This window comes from Ricinus communis, chromosome 8 (genome assembly GCF_019578655.1).
Source record: "Ricinus communis isolate WT05 ecotype wild-type chromosome 8, ASM1957865v1, whole genome shotgun sequence".
In the NCBI taxonomy this organism is placed as follows: domain Eukaryota; kingdom Viridiplantae; phylum Streptophyta; class Magnoliopsida; order Malpighiales; family Euphorbiaceae; genus Ricinus; species Ricinus communis.
The window spans coordinates 12,801,207-12,816,216 of NC_063263.1; the positions used below are offsets into that span (position 1 = coordinate 12,801,207).

The 15,010-nt window shown below is 35.0% G+C and overlaps 2 protein-coding genes across 3 annotated transcripts; both read left to right on the plus strand.

Annotated features, from left to right (window-relative positions):
- The first annotated feature begins 4,977 nt into the window (after positions 1-4,977).
- On the plus strand, positions 4,978-6,135 carry LOC8284326 (embryogenic cell protein 40). Of its 2 annotated transcripts, XM_048378592.1 has the most exons (3): positions 4,978-5,397; positions 5,638-5,893; positions 6,016-6,135. In XM_048378592.1, the coding sequence occupies exons 1-2, from the start codon at positions 5,059-5,061 to the stop codon at positions 5,866-5,868; spliced, it is 570 nt and encodes a 189-aa protein (XP_048234549.1). In that variant the 5' UTR covers positions 4,978-5,058; the 3' UTR covers positions 5,869-5,893; positions 6,016-6,135. The 2 variants fall into 2 exon arrangements, with proteins under 2 accessions (XP_048234549.1, XP_002512949.1); XM_002512903.3 differs by having other exon boundaries at positions 4,979-5,397; positions 5,638-6,135.
- Positions 6,136-10,752: 4,617 nt separating this feature from the next.
- Positions 10,753-14,938, plus strand: LOC8284328 (bifunctional phosphatase IMPL2, chloroplastic). Its single transcript, XM_002512905.4, has 9 exons — positions 10,753-11,384; positions 11,716-11,794; positions 12,076-12,170; positions 12,249-12,298; positions 13,155-13,279; positions 13,425-13,491; positions 13,896-13,985; positions 14,487-14,598; positions 14,725-14,938. The coding sequence occupies exons 1-9, from the start codon at positions 11,006-11,008 to the stop codon at positions 14,793-14,795; spliced, it is 1,068 nt and encodes a 355-aa protein (XP_002512951.1). The 5' UTR covers positions 10,753-11,005; the 3' UTR covers positions 14,796-14,938.
- The last annotated feature ends 72 nt before the right edge of the window (positions 14,939-15,010 follow it).

Consider the following 15,010-nt stretch of genomic DNA (forward strand, 5'->3'; position numbering starts at 1 on the left):
AGATTTAGAGGACACTGAGTTTGTGGACTCTGATTATGACCTGAGGGATGAAGATGCTGATGATGATGCCATGTTTGATGAGTTTGTTGATAAGGAGCTTGAGAGGGACAAACCATCTGGTTCTAGAAGTGCTAGGCAACCTGCTGAGGAGTTCTCTGAAGAAACAGATGACACAGTTTATGGTCCATTAGATGAGCTGTTGTCATGCTCCTCATCTGAACACAGCGATGCAGATTCAAGGAAGCAGAGATGGCCTGTGTTTAATAAGGAGACTGACATGGCAAATCCCTACTTCAAGATTGGAATGCTCTTCAGTTCCTTCAAACAATTCAAGGATGCTGTGAAGAGCTCATCAATCAAAAGCAGAAACTAGGTTATATTTAGACCAAATACAAGGCAGAAATGCAAGGCAAAATGCAAGAAAGGATGCCAGTTTTTCATTTGGGCCTACCTGCTGAACTCAGACAAACAAATAGTGCAGATAAAATCAGCCAATTTCATCCACAACTGTTCAAGAGAGGCATACAATAGGCATGTTAATGCCAATTGGATAGCTGAACATTATGTTGAAAGGTTCATAGCTGATCCCAATTGGGCAATTCAATGGATCATACAAGCTGTAAAAGAAGATTGTAGTGTTGAAGTGTCCAAACTAAAAGCATGGAGAGCAAGAAATGCTGTTTTGACATTTATCAATGGTGATGGGACATAACAGCTTTCTAGCCTTCATGATTACAAGCTAGAACTCTTGAGAAGTAATCCAGGAAGCACAATAGTTTTTGGTTTGAATTAAGGTATTTTTAATCAAATGTATGTGTGCTTTGCTGCATTGAGGAAAGGATTTAAGTTTTGTAGGCCTTTCATATCTTTGGATGGCTGTTGGCTGAAAGGAGTATTTGGAGGACAGCTTCCCACAACTGTTGGTTTAGATGCAAATGACTGCATCTATCCAGTTGCATGGTGTGTTGTGCAAAAAAAAAACAAGGAGAACTGGAAATGGTTTTTGGAGCTGCTGGTTCAAAATGTGGGGATAACAAAACAGTTATCAATGGGTGTTTATGATTGACAGGCAAAAGGTAAATACTCTTCACAATTTGCTTTTCTATTCCTTCATATATTTTGGCATAATGGTATTAATTATGTGTTGTTCTTTTGGAATAGGGTCTTATTCCTGCCATTGAAGAACTTCTCCCTAATTCTGAACATAGATTTTGTGTTAGACATGTGCATAATAATTTTAGGAAGAAATTTAATAGTCTAGGGTTAAAAGAACTTGTGTGGGGTGCTGTTAAGGCAAGTTATGTCCAGATTTTTCAAAGGATAATGGAGAAGTTTGCAGCAGCATCACATCAAGGACATAATTACATGAATAACATCCCTCCTCATCACTGGTCTAGATCTCATTTTAGGACTGATGCTAAGTGTGACATGTTGTTAAACAACTTATGTGAGTGTTTTAACAATTTTATCTTAGATGCTAAAAGCAAGGGTGTGATAGCTATGAATGAGGTTATAAGAACAAAATTAATGAAGAGGATACATAAGAACAAGGATGCTATGAAAAGAGTGACATCTGCTTACTGCCCTAAGATATTGAAAAAACTAGAAAAATGCAAAGAATTTTGCTGGATGTTTACAACAGAGTGGTCTGGAGGTGAGAGATTTCAAGTGGTTGGCCCAGAGGGATAGTTTGTAGTTGACAAATAAGAAATGACATGCACATGTAGGAGGTGGGGTCTAACCGGAATACCTTGTTGTCATGTTGTATGTACAATTTGGTATAACAATGAGAACCCTGAATTTTATATACATGACTTCTACAAGGTTGAAACATATCTAAAATGCTATAGCCATTTGATTAACCCAACCACCAGTAAAGAATTTTGGCCCAAGGCAACTGCCCCACCAGTCTTACCCTCTAAACCAATAAAACCTAGAAAAGGCAGACCTGCTAGAAAGAGAAGGTTAGAGGAAAAAGAGATGGAGGGTCTGATTAGAAATGGTAAGGTCACCAAGAAGGGGTTTGTGATGACATGCACAGTTTGTGGTGCTAAGGGCCACAACAAGAGGTTTCATAGTGCTGGTGCTTTTACAAGGAGGGAAAAACTGCCTATAAGTATGCCATTCTTCTCATTCACTTATGCCTGTAAGTATACCGAATTGGTACCAAACTGTGTTCTTTTATATCCAACTGGTACCAAACTATATCAAATTGGTACCAAACATTGGATAATTATATCCAATTGGTACCAAACATAGGTAACTTATATCCAATTGATACCTAACATTGGTTACTTATATCCATTTGGTATATAATACTCCTTCAATTTCTTTCTTTCTTATTGTAGGTGAAGAGGAAGACAAAAAAACAGCAAAAGAAAAAGGAATCAAATGCTGCAACTACTACTGCACAGAATGTAGATGACCAACCTGATCATGTATCTCCTACAGACATAGCTCCTTTTGGGACAGCTTCAACATTTGATAATTTGTCACTGCTAATACCATTGTCACAGGTAAGTAATATGTCACCTCTAATATTTATTCAGTAATGTCAACTATATGCTAACTTGAGACTTTATTATACAGTTATTCAATGTAACACCATCAGCAAAAGAATTAGAAAAACCTGCAGTTCACTCTACTACATCACCTTCAAAACCTACCAGCAAGAAGAGTAAAAGCATTAATAATTTGTTAAGTGAGCTGCCATCAGATCTGCCATTGGAAGACTTTCACAAACACAGAAAGGAGGAACTGAAGTTAAGGGAAAAAAGACTTTCAAACCCCCAGGGTTGTTGAGCAAAGATGTTGGAGCTAAAGGAGTTACCACAATAACAAAACAAGACAAAGGAAAACAAAAGATTGATGGAAGTGTTTCAACAAATAAGAGTGCTTGGATGCCTCCAGAAAATGCAAAGAACAAAGGAATTACAATTGGAAACCCTAAAAAATAATGTTTATTTTGGTTGTTATGTTGTTAATATGTTAATATATGTGTGGACCTAACATGTGGTCCTTTGACAGAATTTTATTTTTTGTAATGGCTTTTGACAGCCTTGGGTGTAGGGTTCATGTGGATAGAATTTCCACATCTATTCACTTTTTGTTTAAACATTTCATTATATAAAGTAATCAACAGAGTACAATTATTTTCACTCAATTTGTCTGTTGCGAGGATTGCTCTATATAGGACATGTCTGTGCATATTTATCATAACAGTAACATTCAAATGATGCAATATTAATCAACTACTGTAAAAACCAAATACTCATTTATCATTTCATTCATTCATCAGTAAATTACATAAGTAACAGTAGTTGTAAATATCCGAAGTACATCTTTAAGTAAGGCTATATCTTCTAAATAACAATCATAGCCACACCATAACAGCCAAGCTTAGACAGGTCCATTTTGCACTTCATGCTCCTTCTGTCTTTTTTCATTTTCTGCAGCTTTGAATTTAGCAAACTAATCCATTCTTGTACTCATTCAGCAACTCAGTTGTAAGGTCAGATTCACCACTGTCTATTTTTAAGTTAATAAAATGACAAATGAAGAACATGTACAAGAAGAAGGTTCTTCATTACAACTCAAAACATATCAATGTAAGCTAAGACAACATCCCCAAAACTTACTATAACATAGCATAACCAAACTTGCGCCCGGATTTCCTTTCAGTTCGAGAGACGAAGCTTCACTTTCATTGTTTTTGGCAAAGCTTCACTTTCAGTTCGAGAGACGAAGTCACCATGCACATATAGATCAGTGGCTCAACTCCAACACCAAACACACTTTCAGTTGTTTCTTGCTCCATTTATTCGACACGACAAAGAACAAGGAAGCTACATAATTGATTATTAGAAAAAGTAAATTGATCGATATAATAAAAACTAGCTTTCATAAATTGGAAATTTTTCTGATTTAGGGTTACTTATTTGGGGTTTAGGGTTATAAATTGGAAATAAAAACTAGATGTTGTTAATTGCTGAGTTGAATAACTATTTGTTGAGTCACCAACAGATGTGGCAAGTGGTGTGTTATCATTCATAAATCCGGCAGCTACATCAGTAAATAAGTGCCGGATTCCTCTTTGATACTGGCAAAAGATACAGAAATAATAGAAGTGGTATCAAAAAGAAATAAATTAAAGGTTTAGTACCATTTGGAAAAAAGTATAAAGATTTGATACCAGCGGCGCATTTAACGCGACAATTGCTCAATAAATACTCTTTCACTTCTGTTTTGGTGAATTCTTTTAATCAAGTCACTGTCTGTCAGTCGCTTTTATTAAAAAAAAATGAGAATATTAGTTTTTGCTGTTTAATTTGATCCGAACACTGTTGAAGCTTTTCATATAAAATAAAAAAACTGGAAACCTTGTATCTATTTTTTCTAATTTCTTTTAGTCTTTTATTTAATATTTATATATTTATATCGAATTTATATTAATTTTTACATTTTAAATAAAAATAAATTTCTATTTAATGAGTAAAATATTATACATGTGAAGCTTTATTTAAATTATTAAATAAATATGAAATCATATTTAACGAAAAATTAAAGATCTAAATTCAAATTTTTTATTTCTGAATTCAAGACTTTTATTTGTAAAAAATAAATATTTCCGCTGTTTAAGCTTAGATATAAAATGTAATTTATTTGCTTAAAGATATGTATCTGCTGTTTAACCCTAACGTCAATATCTAGAGTGGTTTGCTAAAAGACACTTTCTGCAATTTTGGATCTGTACATGCTATCTGATCAACTGATCCACGAACTTAATTTGTTACAGAGCCAAAGTGGATCAAAGATCATCATATCCCCAAGCCATGTCATCCAGCTGAGTCACACGTGCCCTCTAACGTGTCAACAACACCCTTCACTTTCAAGAACACGCGTAGAACCCTAGCTACGTGCACGACAGCATTTTCAGGCTTCCACCGCCATCCATTCCCTTTAAGGCCTAGTCTCATCCAAAGTTCCTTTTGGAAACGATATTATACTTGTTAGTACCATTTGGGTTGTCTAAGAACTAGCTAGCTACTGTTACTAAAGATGGCTGATATAAGGGATGAGTTTGGCAACCCAGTTCAACTAACTGATGAACATGGTAACCCAGTTCAATTAACGGATGAACAGGGTAAACCAGTGCATCTAACTGGTTTTGCCACCACGGAACCTCCTATCGCTAGCACGACTGTGGTCCAAAGCGAGGTGCCACCTACTGGCCTTTTGGCTAGTTCTGGCAAGGAGGAAGTAACAGAGAGTCGGACTACTGCTCCGATTGCTGGAGAGCATGGTGCTGCTGGTGACGAGGATAAGTATAAGAAAGAAGAGAAGATGGATGAGGGTTCTAAGGATGTTCAAAGATCCAGCAGTTCAAGCTCTAGTTCGGTGAGATATTCACACACACACACACACACACCCCCCGCTGTGTGTATATATAAGATAAAATCTTGCTAGTTTTTGCATTACAGTAGATGCATCAGATTAGTAGTCTAATGAAACGTATTGAAATAGACAATTGACTAGTAGCGTACCTGAATATACTTGTATTCAATTATACATTTTACAGGTTGAACTTTTTAATCTACTTGTAGTATCATTATTATTGTTGTTGATGTTTCATTGTAGTCCGAGGATGATGGGCAAGGAGGGAGAAGGAAGAAGAAGGGGTTGAAAGAGAAAATAAAAGAGAAGTTAACAGGAGGAAAGCACAAGGAAGAGCATGGACAGACAGAAAGTGTATCCACCACAACCACTGCAACCGCCCCAGCAGAAGCGCACCAAGCACATGAAAAGAAAAGTATGATGGAGAAGATCAAGGAAAAGCTGCCCGGCCACCATAGCCACCATAGCCAATGAAGATTTATATATGACTAAATATCATGTACATGTGCTCTTGGATTTGTAGGGTTTTGTTACTTAGCTAGCTAGTTGGTGGATTGAAATGTTTTGAATTAATGAAGTTTGTTTGGTTATTGTTGTAATAATGGATGCTGCATTTTGCAGATACTGTATCTTTGATGGGTTATGTGTTGTTTGGCACCAAAGTATGGGCATCCGTTTGTCTTGTGTCCATGAGCTTGTTGAAACAAGATTGGTAATGCTACAGAATCAGAATTATCTCCATTTACCGTGTATTGGCTGTTGCAGGGAAAAAAAGAAACATGACTTGATTCATTTTTGGAAAATGAAATAATAACTAAATAACATGTTCTGAAATTCCATCAAGAGTGGAGCTGGGATGAGTCTCGTTCGATCGGGATAGTTGTTCGAGTTTAGCGAGTTCAATAATTTTGTTGATGGCTTGTGAATTTGTTTGTGAGTTTGAGCTGGAGTTTTGTTGGTTTTGGATTTTTCAAGCAGAATGGTAAGCTCGAGCTCGAATTTCACGAGCTTAAATATTTGGTTTTGGTTTGGCGATGCGAATCTGAAGACCATTTAGAAAATTTAGGAAGTTAATATTGGCGCAGTCCATTTAGAAAATTTAAGAAGTTATATGTTGGTTTTGGTTTTGGTTTTGGTTTTGCGAGCATACGATTAGTTCAAACTTCATTTAGGAAATTTATATTAGTTTTGATTTTAGTTTTGATTTTGTGAGCATATTGGTTTTGTGAGCAAGTGGTTAATTTTCATTTTTTAATTTAAATTATATAATATATTTACTTATATAATTAATATTTATATATTATTTATATGTAATTAATAATAATAATAATATAATTAATGTCAGAAAAATCTAATAATAATTTTGAGTTTTTTATATAATTATTAATGAGTCGAATTTAAAGTTAGTATATTAATTAATAAATAAGTCTATAAAAATTGAGTTTGATAAAGTTTGATTTTTAATATAATAACTCTTAATAAATTAAATTTAGTTCGGACTCGGAAACCAAGTTTAGTTCGAACTCATTACAGCTCTATGAAGGACTCTAGAACCTATACAAACTGTATAATGTTTTGTTTTTGTTACTTGTTTTTTAATGTTTTATTGCATTGTAGTAATTCATTTTCTACGAGACTTAGCTTTTTCTAAAGAAAATTACGAGTGTATAGGATTTTTCAGTTGACTAGTTTTCGATTTATTCTTGAACTAAAATTGTCAATTAATTTATCACATTTTCGACAATCATAAGCCTGTGTAGTTGAAAGCTTTGTTTAGCCTGACGGGGAGATTTCGAACCCAAGTAAAAGTAAGACTCCCCGCAATAAGCTGCTTTGCCTGCCAACGGGCTGGCCTATTCCCAGATTTGCAAACAAAAAGGACACGAGCAATAACAAAGGATTGGAGGCTGACTTTTGCTTAGGGCACAGAGTTAGCCACCTCCTAAGGAACTTAAGAATTAAATGCATTACAAAGACAAGAGTTTTATCAGGGGAAAATAACATAAAATATTTAAGGCTAATTTCAGTTGCCATCTAGAGAGCCCGGTTCATGACATCTTCCTTCGCAGCAAGGATAGAGGAGATTGGTTTACAATAGGATGCACCGTCAATCAGCTTCCCGAACCTATCTCTGATCAGGATAATAAGGCCAGCTTTATCAGAGGACTTCCTTCTCTTGACAAAACAGTGTGAATGAAGAAGTTAAAAACATTCCAATTAAGAGAAACTTCAGGAGCCCTGCTTAAGGAAGAAACAGGCGGTTTGGATAGCCAGGCGGCACAGTACTCATCAGCCAACTTGTCATTAGAATGAGCAATAGCCACAGGGTCAAGGGGAGTATTAGCAAAAATCAAAACATTCCTACCCTTCCAGATAGACCAGCACATAATCACCAACCTTATGATAATATCAGGACCACTCTTTCCTTAGGATTTCAATAAGGAGAACCATCATGACAAGATGGAACCAACAACATTATCATCGGGAATATACGCCAAAAGGCTACTAAACCAAACTTGCTTCACCACAAGGCAAAACAAAAACGCACGCTCAATAGACTCCCTCTAATCTCGACACATTAGGCATGTATCATAATTGATGATGTTCTTGATAGCTAAAACCTCATTTACAAGAAGCTTCCCTCTCACCAATCTCCATAGGAAAACTTTGGAAGGATATTAACAAGTAAATTCCTTAGCCGGTACCAAATATTTGAACCATGTTACAAATTGGTACCAATATTTTTATTGATTCTAATTGGTATCAAAACTTTACGAAAATAAATCAATTTAGGGCAGCACTCTATTTTTCCAGCCAATTGAAACTAATGCAGTCATCTAAGAAGGAATATTCCTTTAGATTCTCCATATCAGCTCTTGTCACATTATTAAAAATTATTTAATCACCAACAGGATCAATCTCTTTCTTTTCCTAAATTAATTTCTAATCTTTTCAAATTGCACCCTAAAATATCATGATTAGAAATCTCATTCACTTTATCATCGAGAAAAAAAATAGAAAACAACACGATCTAGATCCATGATAAGGGAAGATTCACTTTTCATGCTGGAAGTAAGAAGGCTTTTGCATACATTTGAACTCATGACTGCGATTCCAAAATATTTGAAGATCTTCTTGAGCTTGCATAAGATATATTTGAATCAGTCTGCGAAAAAACCAACAAGCCAACCAACCATAACAATATATGATCAAATGCTTATTTGAAAGCCATACAGAGCCTTGGCTAGGACTCGGGATGGGGCAATGCTAGATGCATGGTTTCTTCGGCAAGTGCTCTCAATTTGTTTAGTTACGGCAAAACAACATTCCCAAGATTCGGCATGTCTTTCCACCTCAACTCTAAGCACTTGAGGGCAAGCCTTGCACAAGACTTGGCCTCTTCAACTAGTCAATCAAGGACTGTTGGATCCAACATCTCCATAAAGGTAAGGGATCGTTCAACAAGGTAAGTTAAACCCATTGGCGATTTTTCTGTTAATACCTGTAGAATCATTATTCTAAGTGAGTGTTTATCTGACTTAATACCCAGCATTCATGTTTCCTGATACGCTGGATCTATATAGAAGAATGTCCCCATTGTCTATGTCATTCTATATTGTGTAATGTTGTCAACAACCGATGGCGGGACTAGCCTTGCCAACCCAACGTCACTAATCTTGCTTACGTAGTTACGATCTAGCAAGATGTTAGCTGGCTTTAAACCATAGTGCACTAGTGGCTCTGGTTTAGTTTAGTGCAGGAACAACAAAGCTAGTCCTATTTTTGCTGCACTTCAGGACCTTAGTTACTAGGAGAGGGGCGGCATATTTACTTTTTGAATCATGATATTTTAGGGTTCAATTTAGAGAAATTAAAAATTAATTTAGAAGAAGAAAGGGAGTGGGCTCCTTTTAGTGATTAGCCAATTTTTAATGATGTGGCAATTTTTAATGATGTGGCAAGAGTTTATATGGAAAATCTAAAGGAATATTTTTTTTCAGATTGGTCAACTTCAATTGGTCTGAAAATGGAGTGTTATTCCAAATTAATATACTTTTATGAAGTTTTAGTACCGATTAAAATCAAATTAAAGTATTGATACCAATTTATAATATGATCTAACGAGCTGGGCAATTTATCTAGATATTGACACTCCAGAAACTCTTCCATTCTAGGAAAAATGAGGATTGGCTAAAGGATAGCCCTCATTGAAATTTACCAAACTCTGGCTCAAGGAAAAATAGGTAGACTTGACAATATGTTCCCCAAAACCTGTTAGGATGCCAAATCCATCGGTCTCGTTCCCCTCCCTCATCCCATGGGGGATTTTCAATAGCCACAATCTCCATTTGGTCAAAAGGCCTTCAATACCCCTAGTGTCCCTCCCATCCATAAGGCTTCAACAACTCGCCGACTTTCATTCAATCACTATTAGGGCTTTAAGGAGAGAATAATCTAAAATTTGGAAGGGAGGCAATCCAAGGATCATGCCGAATAAAGATTGACTCGCCATTTTACACTTGTACCCTGGACCCCAACCCCAATACTTTTCTAGCAGTTAAGATACTCTTTCAACCCTAGGATGGCTTATACCCCATATGGGCTTTCCAAAAGTCATCCTCCCGAAAGTAAAGACTTCTCATCGATCTAGCCTCTATCAATTATCATTCTTATTTCTATTTTATAGATTGGTATAATTTAAAATTAAATCTAAGATTTAAATATTTACTGAATTTTACACTTAATTTTATTTTAATTATATATAAAATTTTAATTTATTTTATTTTAATTATTTTAAAAATAAATAATTGACACGAGATAATAGGAACCAATCAAAAAAATTAATTAAGAGAAAGAAACGAAATATGTCAATTTATTACTAATAAGGTGAATAAATATAACTAAAACTAAAATTAAATGATTCAAATAAAATCAAATTTTTATAACTAAAATAAAATTAAATATAAAATTTAGAAAATTTATATGATTATTGCCTTTCATTCTTTGTACAATAGCATCAACATTTTAATTTTATTTACACCTTTGTTAGATGAAGTATTGATTTAAGTTGTAATTTTAGAATTTTTTACTGATTTAGCTCATCTTTTATCAATTTCGATTCTGTTCTAAAATCAATGGGGTAATTGAGCTTTTCTTTTAATTTGCTTGATTCTATTTCATTTTTCAGTAATTTTGAGAAAAGATATTTGAATAGGACCCAAAATAGATCAAATGAAAAGGAACAGTTTTATCATACAAATTGAAGAAAATAAAGCCATAATAAATTTTAAATTGTATTATTATTATTCATAACAATAAAAATATAATACATAAAAGTGTCAAATTATTTCAAAAAAATAAAAAATGAAAAGGTGTCAAAATAAATAAATAGAATTTACCGGGAAAACACAACGAGAGGCTTGCTTAAAGTTAACTACTATAACTACTAAAGTAGATCAAATGGAGGAAAAAAGAAAGACATAGAACCAGAACGGGTCGGATATCACAAGTTACCCGCTCGCTCTCTCTCTCTCTCTGCCGTCGCTCACTCTGCTCTACTCTCTCTCTCATACCACATTTTCCCGCCTCTTTAAAAAGAAAACATTTACAAATGCTTTCTCAGTCACAATCTTATTTCCTCTCCCAAATTCCCAAATTCCCTCTCTCCTCCACTCCTCACTTCTCTCTAAACAGCTCCACCGGCGGCAGCGGCAGCGGCGGCCGAGTCGGAGGAACCGCCACTGCCGTCTCGTTTCAATCCTCAGGAGTAGAGTCTCCTATCTCTCTGAAATTGCAAACAAAAAAATTAGCTTCCGCCATGACTTCAAATTCTAAACTTTCTGATCACACCGATACTCTCCACTCATTGGTTACTGATGGTGAGCTGGATCGCTTTGCTGATGTGGCTAATAAGGTTGCTGATGCTTCTGGTGAAGTTATTCGCACCTATTTTCGAAAGAAATTTGATATTCTTGATAAGGAGGACTCGAGTATGTACTTCTGTATTTAATTTATCCGAAACTCTAGTCTTTATCTGATATGTTTTTATAGATAATTGGAAAGTTTTAAGATTTTAAATTGAATTCTTATTCAGTGACGTGACATTTTTTGAAAGAAATAAATTTTGTAAAAATCAATTATTAATATTTATTAGTGAGAAGTACTCATATAGCTTTACTTGATGGCAGATTAATATTTTATTTAGTCTCAAATTGCCTTGTTCTTTTACCTAACACTGTGATAATGCTCATTTGTAATTGGTGTGTATCCTAGTTTCTACATTTCATACTCAATTTTGTGTTGCTTTTAACTCATGAACAGGTCCTGTAACAATTGCTGATAAAGCAGCTGAGGAATCTATGGTTAAAATTATATTGGAGAATTTTCCTTCTCATGCTATGTGAGTTGCACTATTTTATTTCTTTTGGCCTTTTTCTGCGTTGTTTGGAATAAATCAATTGCAAGAACTCAATTCAGTTCTTGCTAAGTCATGTCACTTATGGCATGACTTCATTTCTTTCAAAATGCCTTCTTCTTTTTAAGTTGAAAGAATTAATTCCAGAACCTGTGACCTTTCTAAACAGGAGAATTGAAGGACTAAAACTGAATTCTTGCATTTTTTAACTTCCAGTATGTTAGTGAACTTTCTCACCATTTTTTTTATTGTTTCTGTGATTGTAGTTATGGTGAGGAGAATGGTTGGAGGTGTAAAGAGAATTTCTCTGACTATGTTTGGGTTTTAGATCCAATAGATGGGACAAAAAGTTTTATTACTGGTATGCTTCCTTATATTATCATCAATATTCGATCTTTTTGAATTCTTCCCGTAAGTAACTTACTTTCTATCATTTCAGGCAAACCCTTGTTCGGTACACTCATTGCTCTACTGCACAGGGGTAAACCCGTAAGTATCACCTGCCTTCTGGTCACTAGCAACAAAAAAAAAGGAGGAAGAGTTTCTTTTTTGTTTAGAAAAGATTCTTATAGTAATATGCACTAGATAAAAAATGAAGTTTATATATCTGTATCTATTATGGCTTTTTATGACATGAGATGATTATCTTCCTCTTCAATATAAAAGTAGGGATAAATTCTAATCCTTGAGCTTAAAATTATTAGCATTCTCAAAACAATATAAGGTTAATTCTAGGATATTGAATTTCAGGATATAATGCATTTCTCTGGATTTTGAAGGACATTTTTCATTGGTGTTGAGTTAGCTAACTAGAGTGCCCCATTGGGGTATAACTTACAAAAAGAGCATGTTTGGGTTTGACAACTACATGGCTTACCGGGTGCATACATCATAATAGATCTAATTGGTTTGTTTTAATTTCTATAATTGTACTTATCACTTCAATATTAGGAGTATGGTCCTTTGCAATGGTTAAAGTTTATGATTTGCAACAAACGAGTTACGGATCTAACTCTTAAGGCATGAGAACAGTCACTTAATGAAGAATAGTGAAGGATAGGACTGTTCTAAAATTCACCTGACCAAAAGTTTTCGTCAGTGGAAACAAAACTTTGTGATCATCTCTTTTTAATATTAGATTTTGAGGACCATAATAAATGGTTGACAATCTCATTATTTATCTTTATGCTTGTTGTTGGTTTGTGTATCCTTGGTGTAATATTTGAAGCATAAACTCAAAATAATTGGTTCGCTGGATAAGTGCATGGCGAGGTTTAAATTGCATGGTTAGCTTTTATTTATACAAGTGTTGTTTCATTCCCAAATTGCTAAAATTGTTTTACAGATTCTTGGCATAATTGATCAGCCTGTACTTAAAGAAAGATGGATTGGAATAACTGGAAGGCGAACAACATTGAACGGGGAGGAACTATCTACACGCTCTTGTGCAAAATTATCACAAGCATACCTGTATGTTCTCATCGTTTTGTTTGTTTTCCGCGAACAAATCAAACTTGTGACTTAATTGAAGTAATTGCACCTCCAGTGATTTAATTATGAGTCACATGAATAGTGTGTATCTATAACTTCTTTACTCTCTTTCTCCCCCTTTTAGGTACACCACAAGCCCACATCTATTTAATGGGGAAGCTGACGAGGCATTTACTCGCGTTAGAAGTAAGGTTGTATCTGTTTGACATGTGTTTTGACTAAGATTTTAAATGTTAAGGTTTTGTGCCACTGGGATATTATAGAGTGTAAAACTCAAATACAAAGAAAACTCAATTTCTTACTAACCTAACAAGAAGACTATTATCATTTTCATTTTCTTGTCTCTTTGCACGGAAAATATTTACCAGCTGGTCAATTCCAACCTGCATCACTTGGTAGAGTCTTTAGCAAGATTTGTCAATGGCAAGACCAAGCTTGATTTCTAGAGGCTAGACCTAATTGTAATATGTTATTAGTAAACAATTGAAGCGCTATCCTTTTTTTTGAATCTGAAGCATTATAAATTCATGATTCCTTTTTATCTTTGATGTATTAAATTTTTGAACTCTTCCCTTCCCTGTTACTTTGCTTATAGGTGAAAGTGCCACTATATGGATGTGACTGCTATGCATATGCGCTTTTGGCTTCTGGATATGTGGATCTTGTCATTGAATCTGGCCTTAAGGTATGCTGTACTCATTTCCATCAGTAATGTTGACTGATTGGGTTGATGCCGACTTGATGTGAATAGCTCCTTCTCCATGGAGGATAAGGACTGCTCCTCTTTATTCATACTGGGAAAACTTAGCATTCGCTTTACAATTTAGAGCATGTGGCAGACCTTTTTCTTGAGAAATGAATAAGGGTATACTTGGGGGAGAACGCTCTTACTTTCTTTCAAAATAATTCTCTATTCCCCATAATTTAATCAACTACTGGGCACCTTTTTATCATAACTAATATTATATTTTCCATACACGAAAGTTGTGAAACTGCCCAACTAACTGGATGATAGAATTCAGATCAGGCGTTTGGCGTTTGGCATTTGCAAATTCAGATTTATCTCACCAAATGGGGTGTTATTTGATTCTACAATACATCTGTTGCTTAACCTTCATTCTCTGTGAAGTGTGTATTGAATAATCTCAAACATTATATATGATGACATTGTGTTTCTTTTTACCAGCCATACGATTTTCTTTCCCTTGTCCCTGTGATAGAGGGTGCTGGAGGTATCATAACTGATTGGAAAGGACATCATCTTTGTTGGGATGCTTCTCCAAATTCTCGTGCAACAAGTAGGTTCACCTTCTTCCAAGATCACATTATTTTTATTCACCATCAATTGACACATGAGACATCCTAAAAGTTGTGAACCTAGTTTTCCAAGTACTTACAGACTTCAATTCTTACTATATTTTCAGGTTTCAATGTCCTGGCAGCTGGAGACGAACAGATTCACCAACAAGCACTTGATTCATTGGAATGGCATTAAAGATTCACACCAGAATCCTCCCCTATTTGGTTAAGAGCACTGAATTATTGTATTGGTGTACGATTTCTAGAATTACTTGTTGAGGTCAAATGATTTATTTTTGGCTAGAAATGAACAAAGTGACAGTAAATCTTATTTTATCATTTTTACCTGTCAAGAAGAAATTAGCAAGCAGTTATATGGCCTCAAGCCTCTAGCGTAAAAAGTGATAGCAC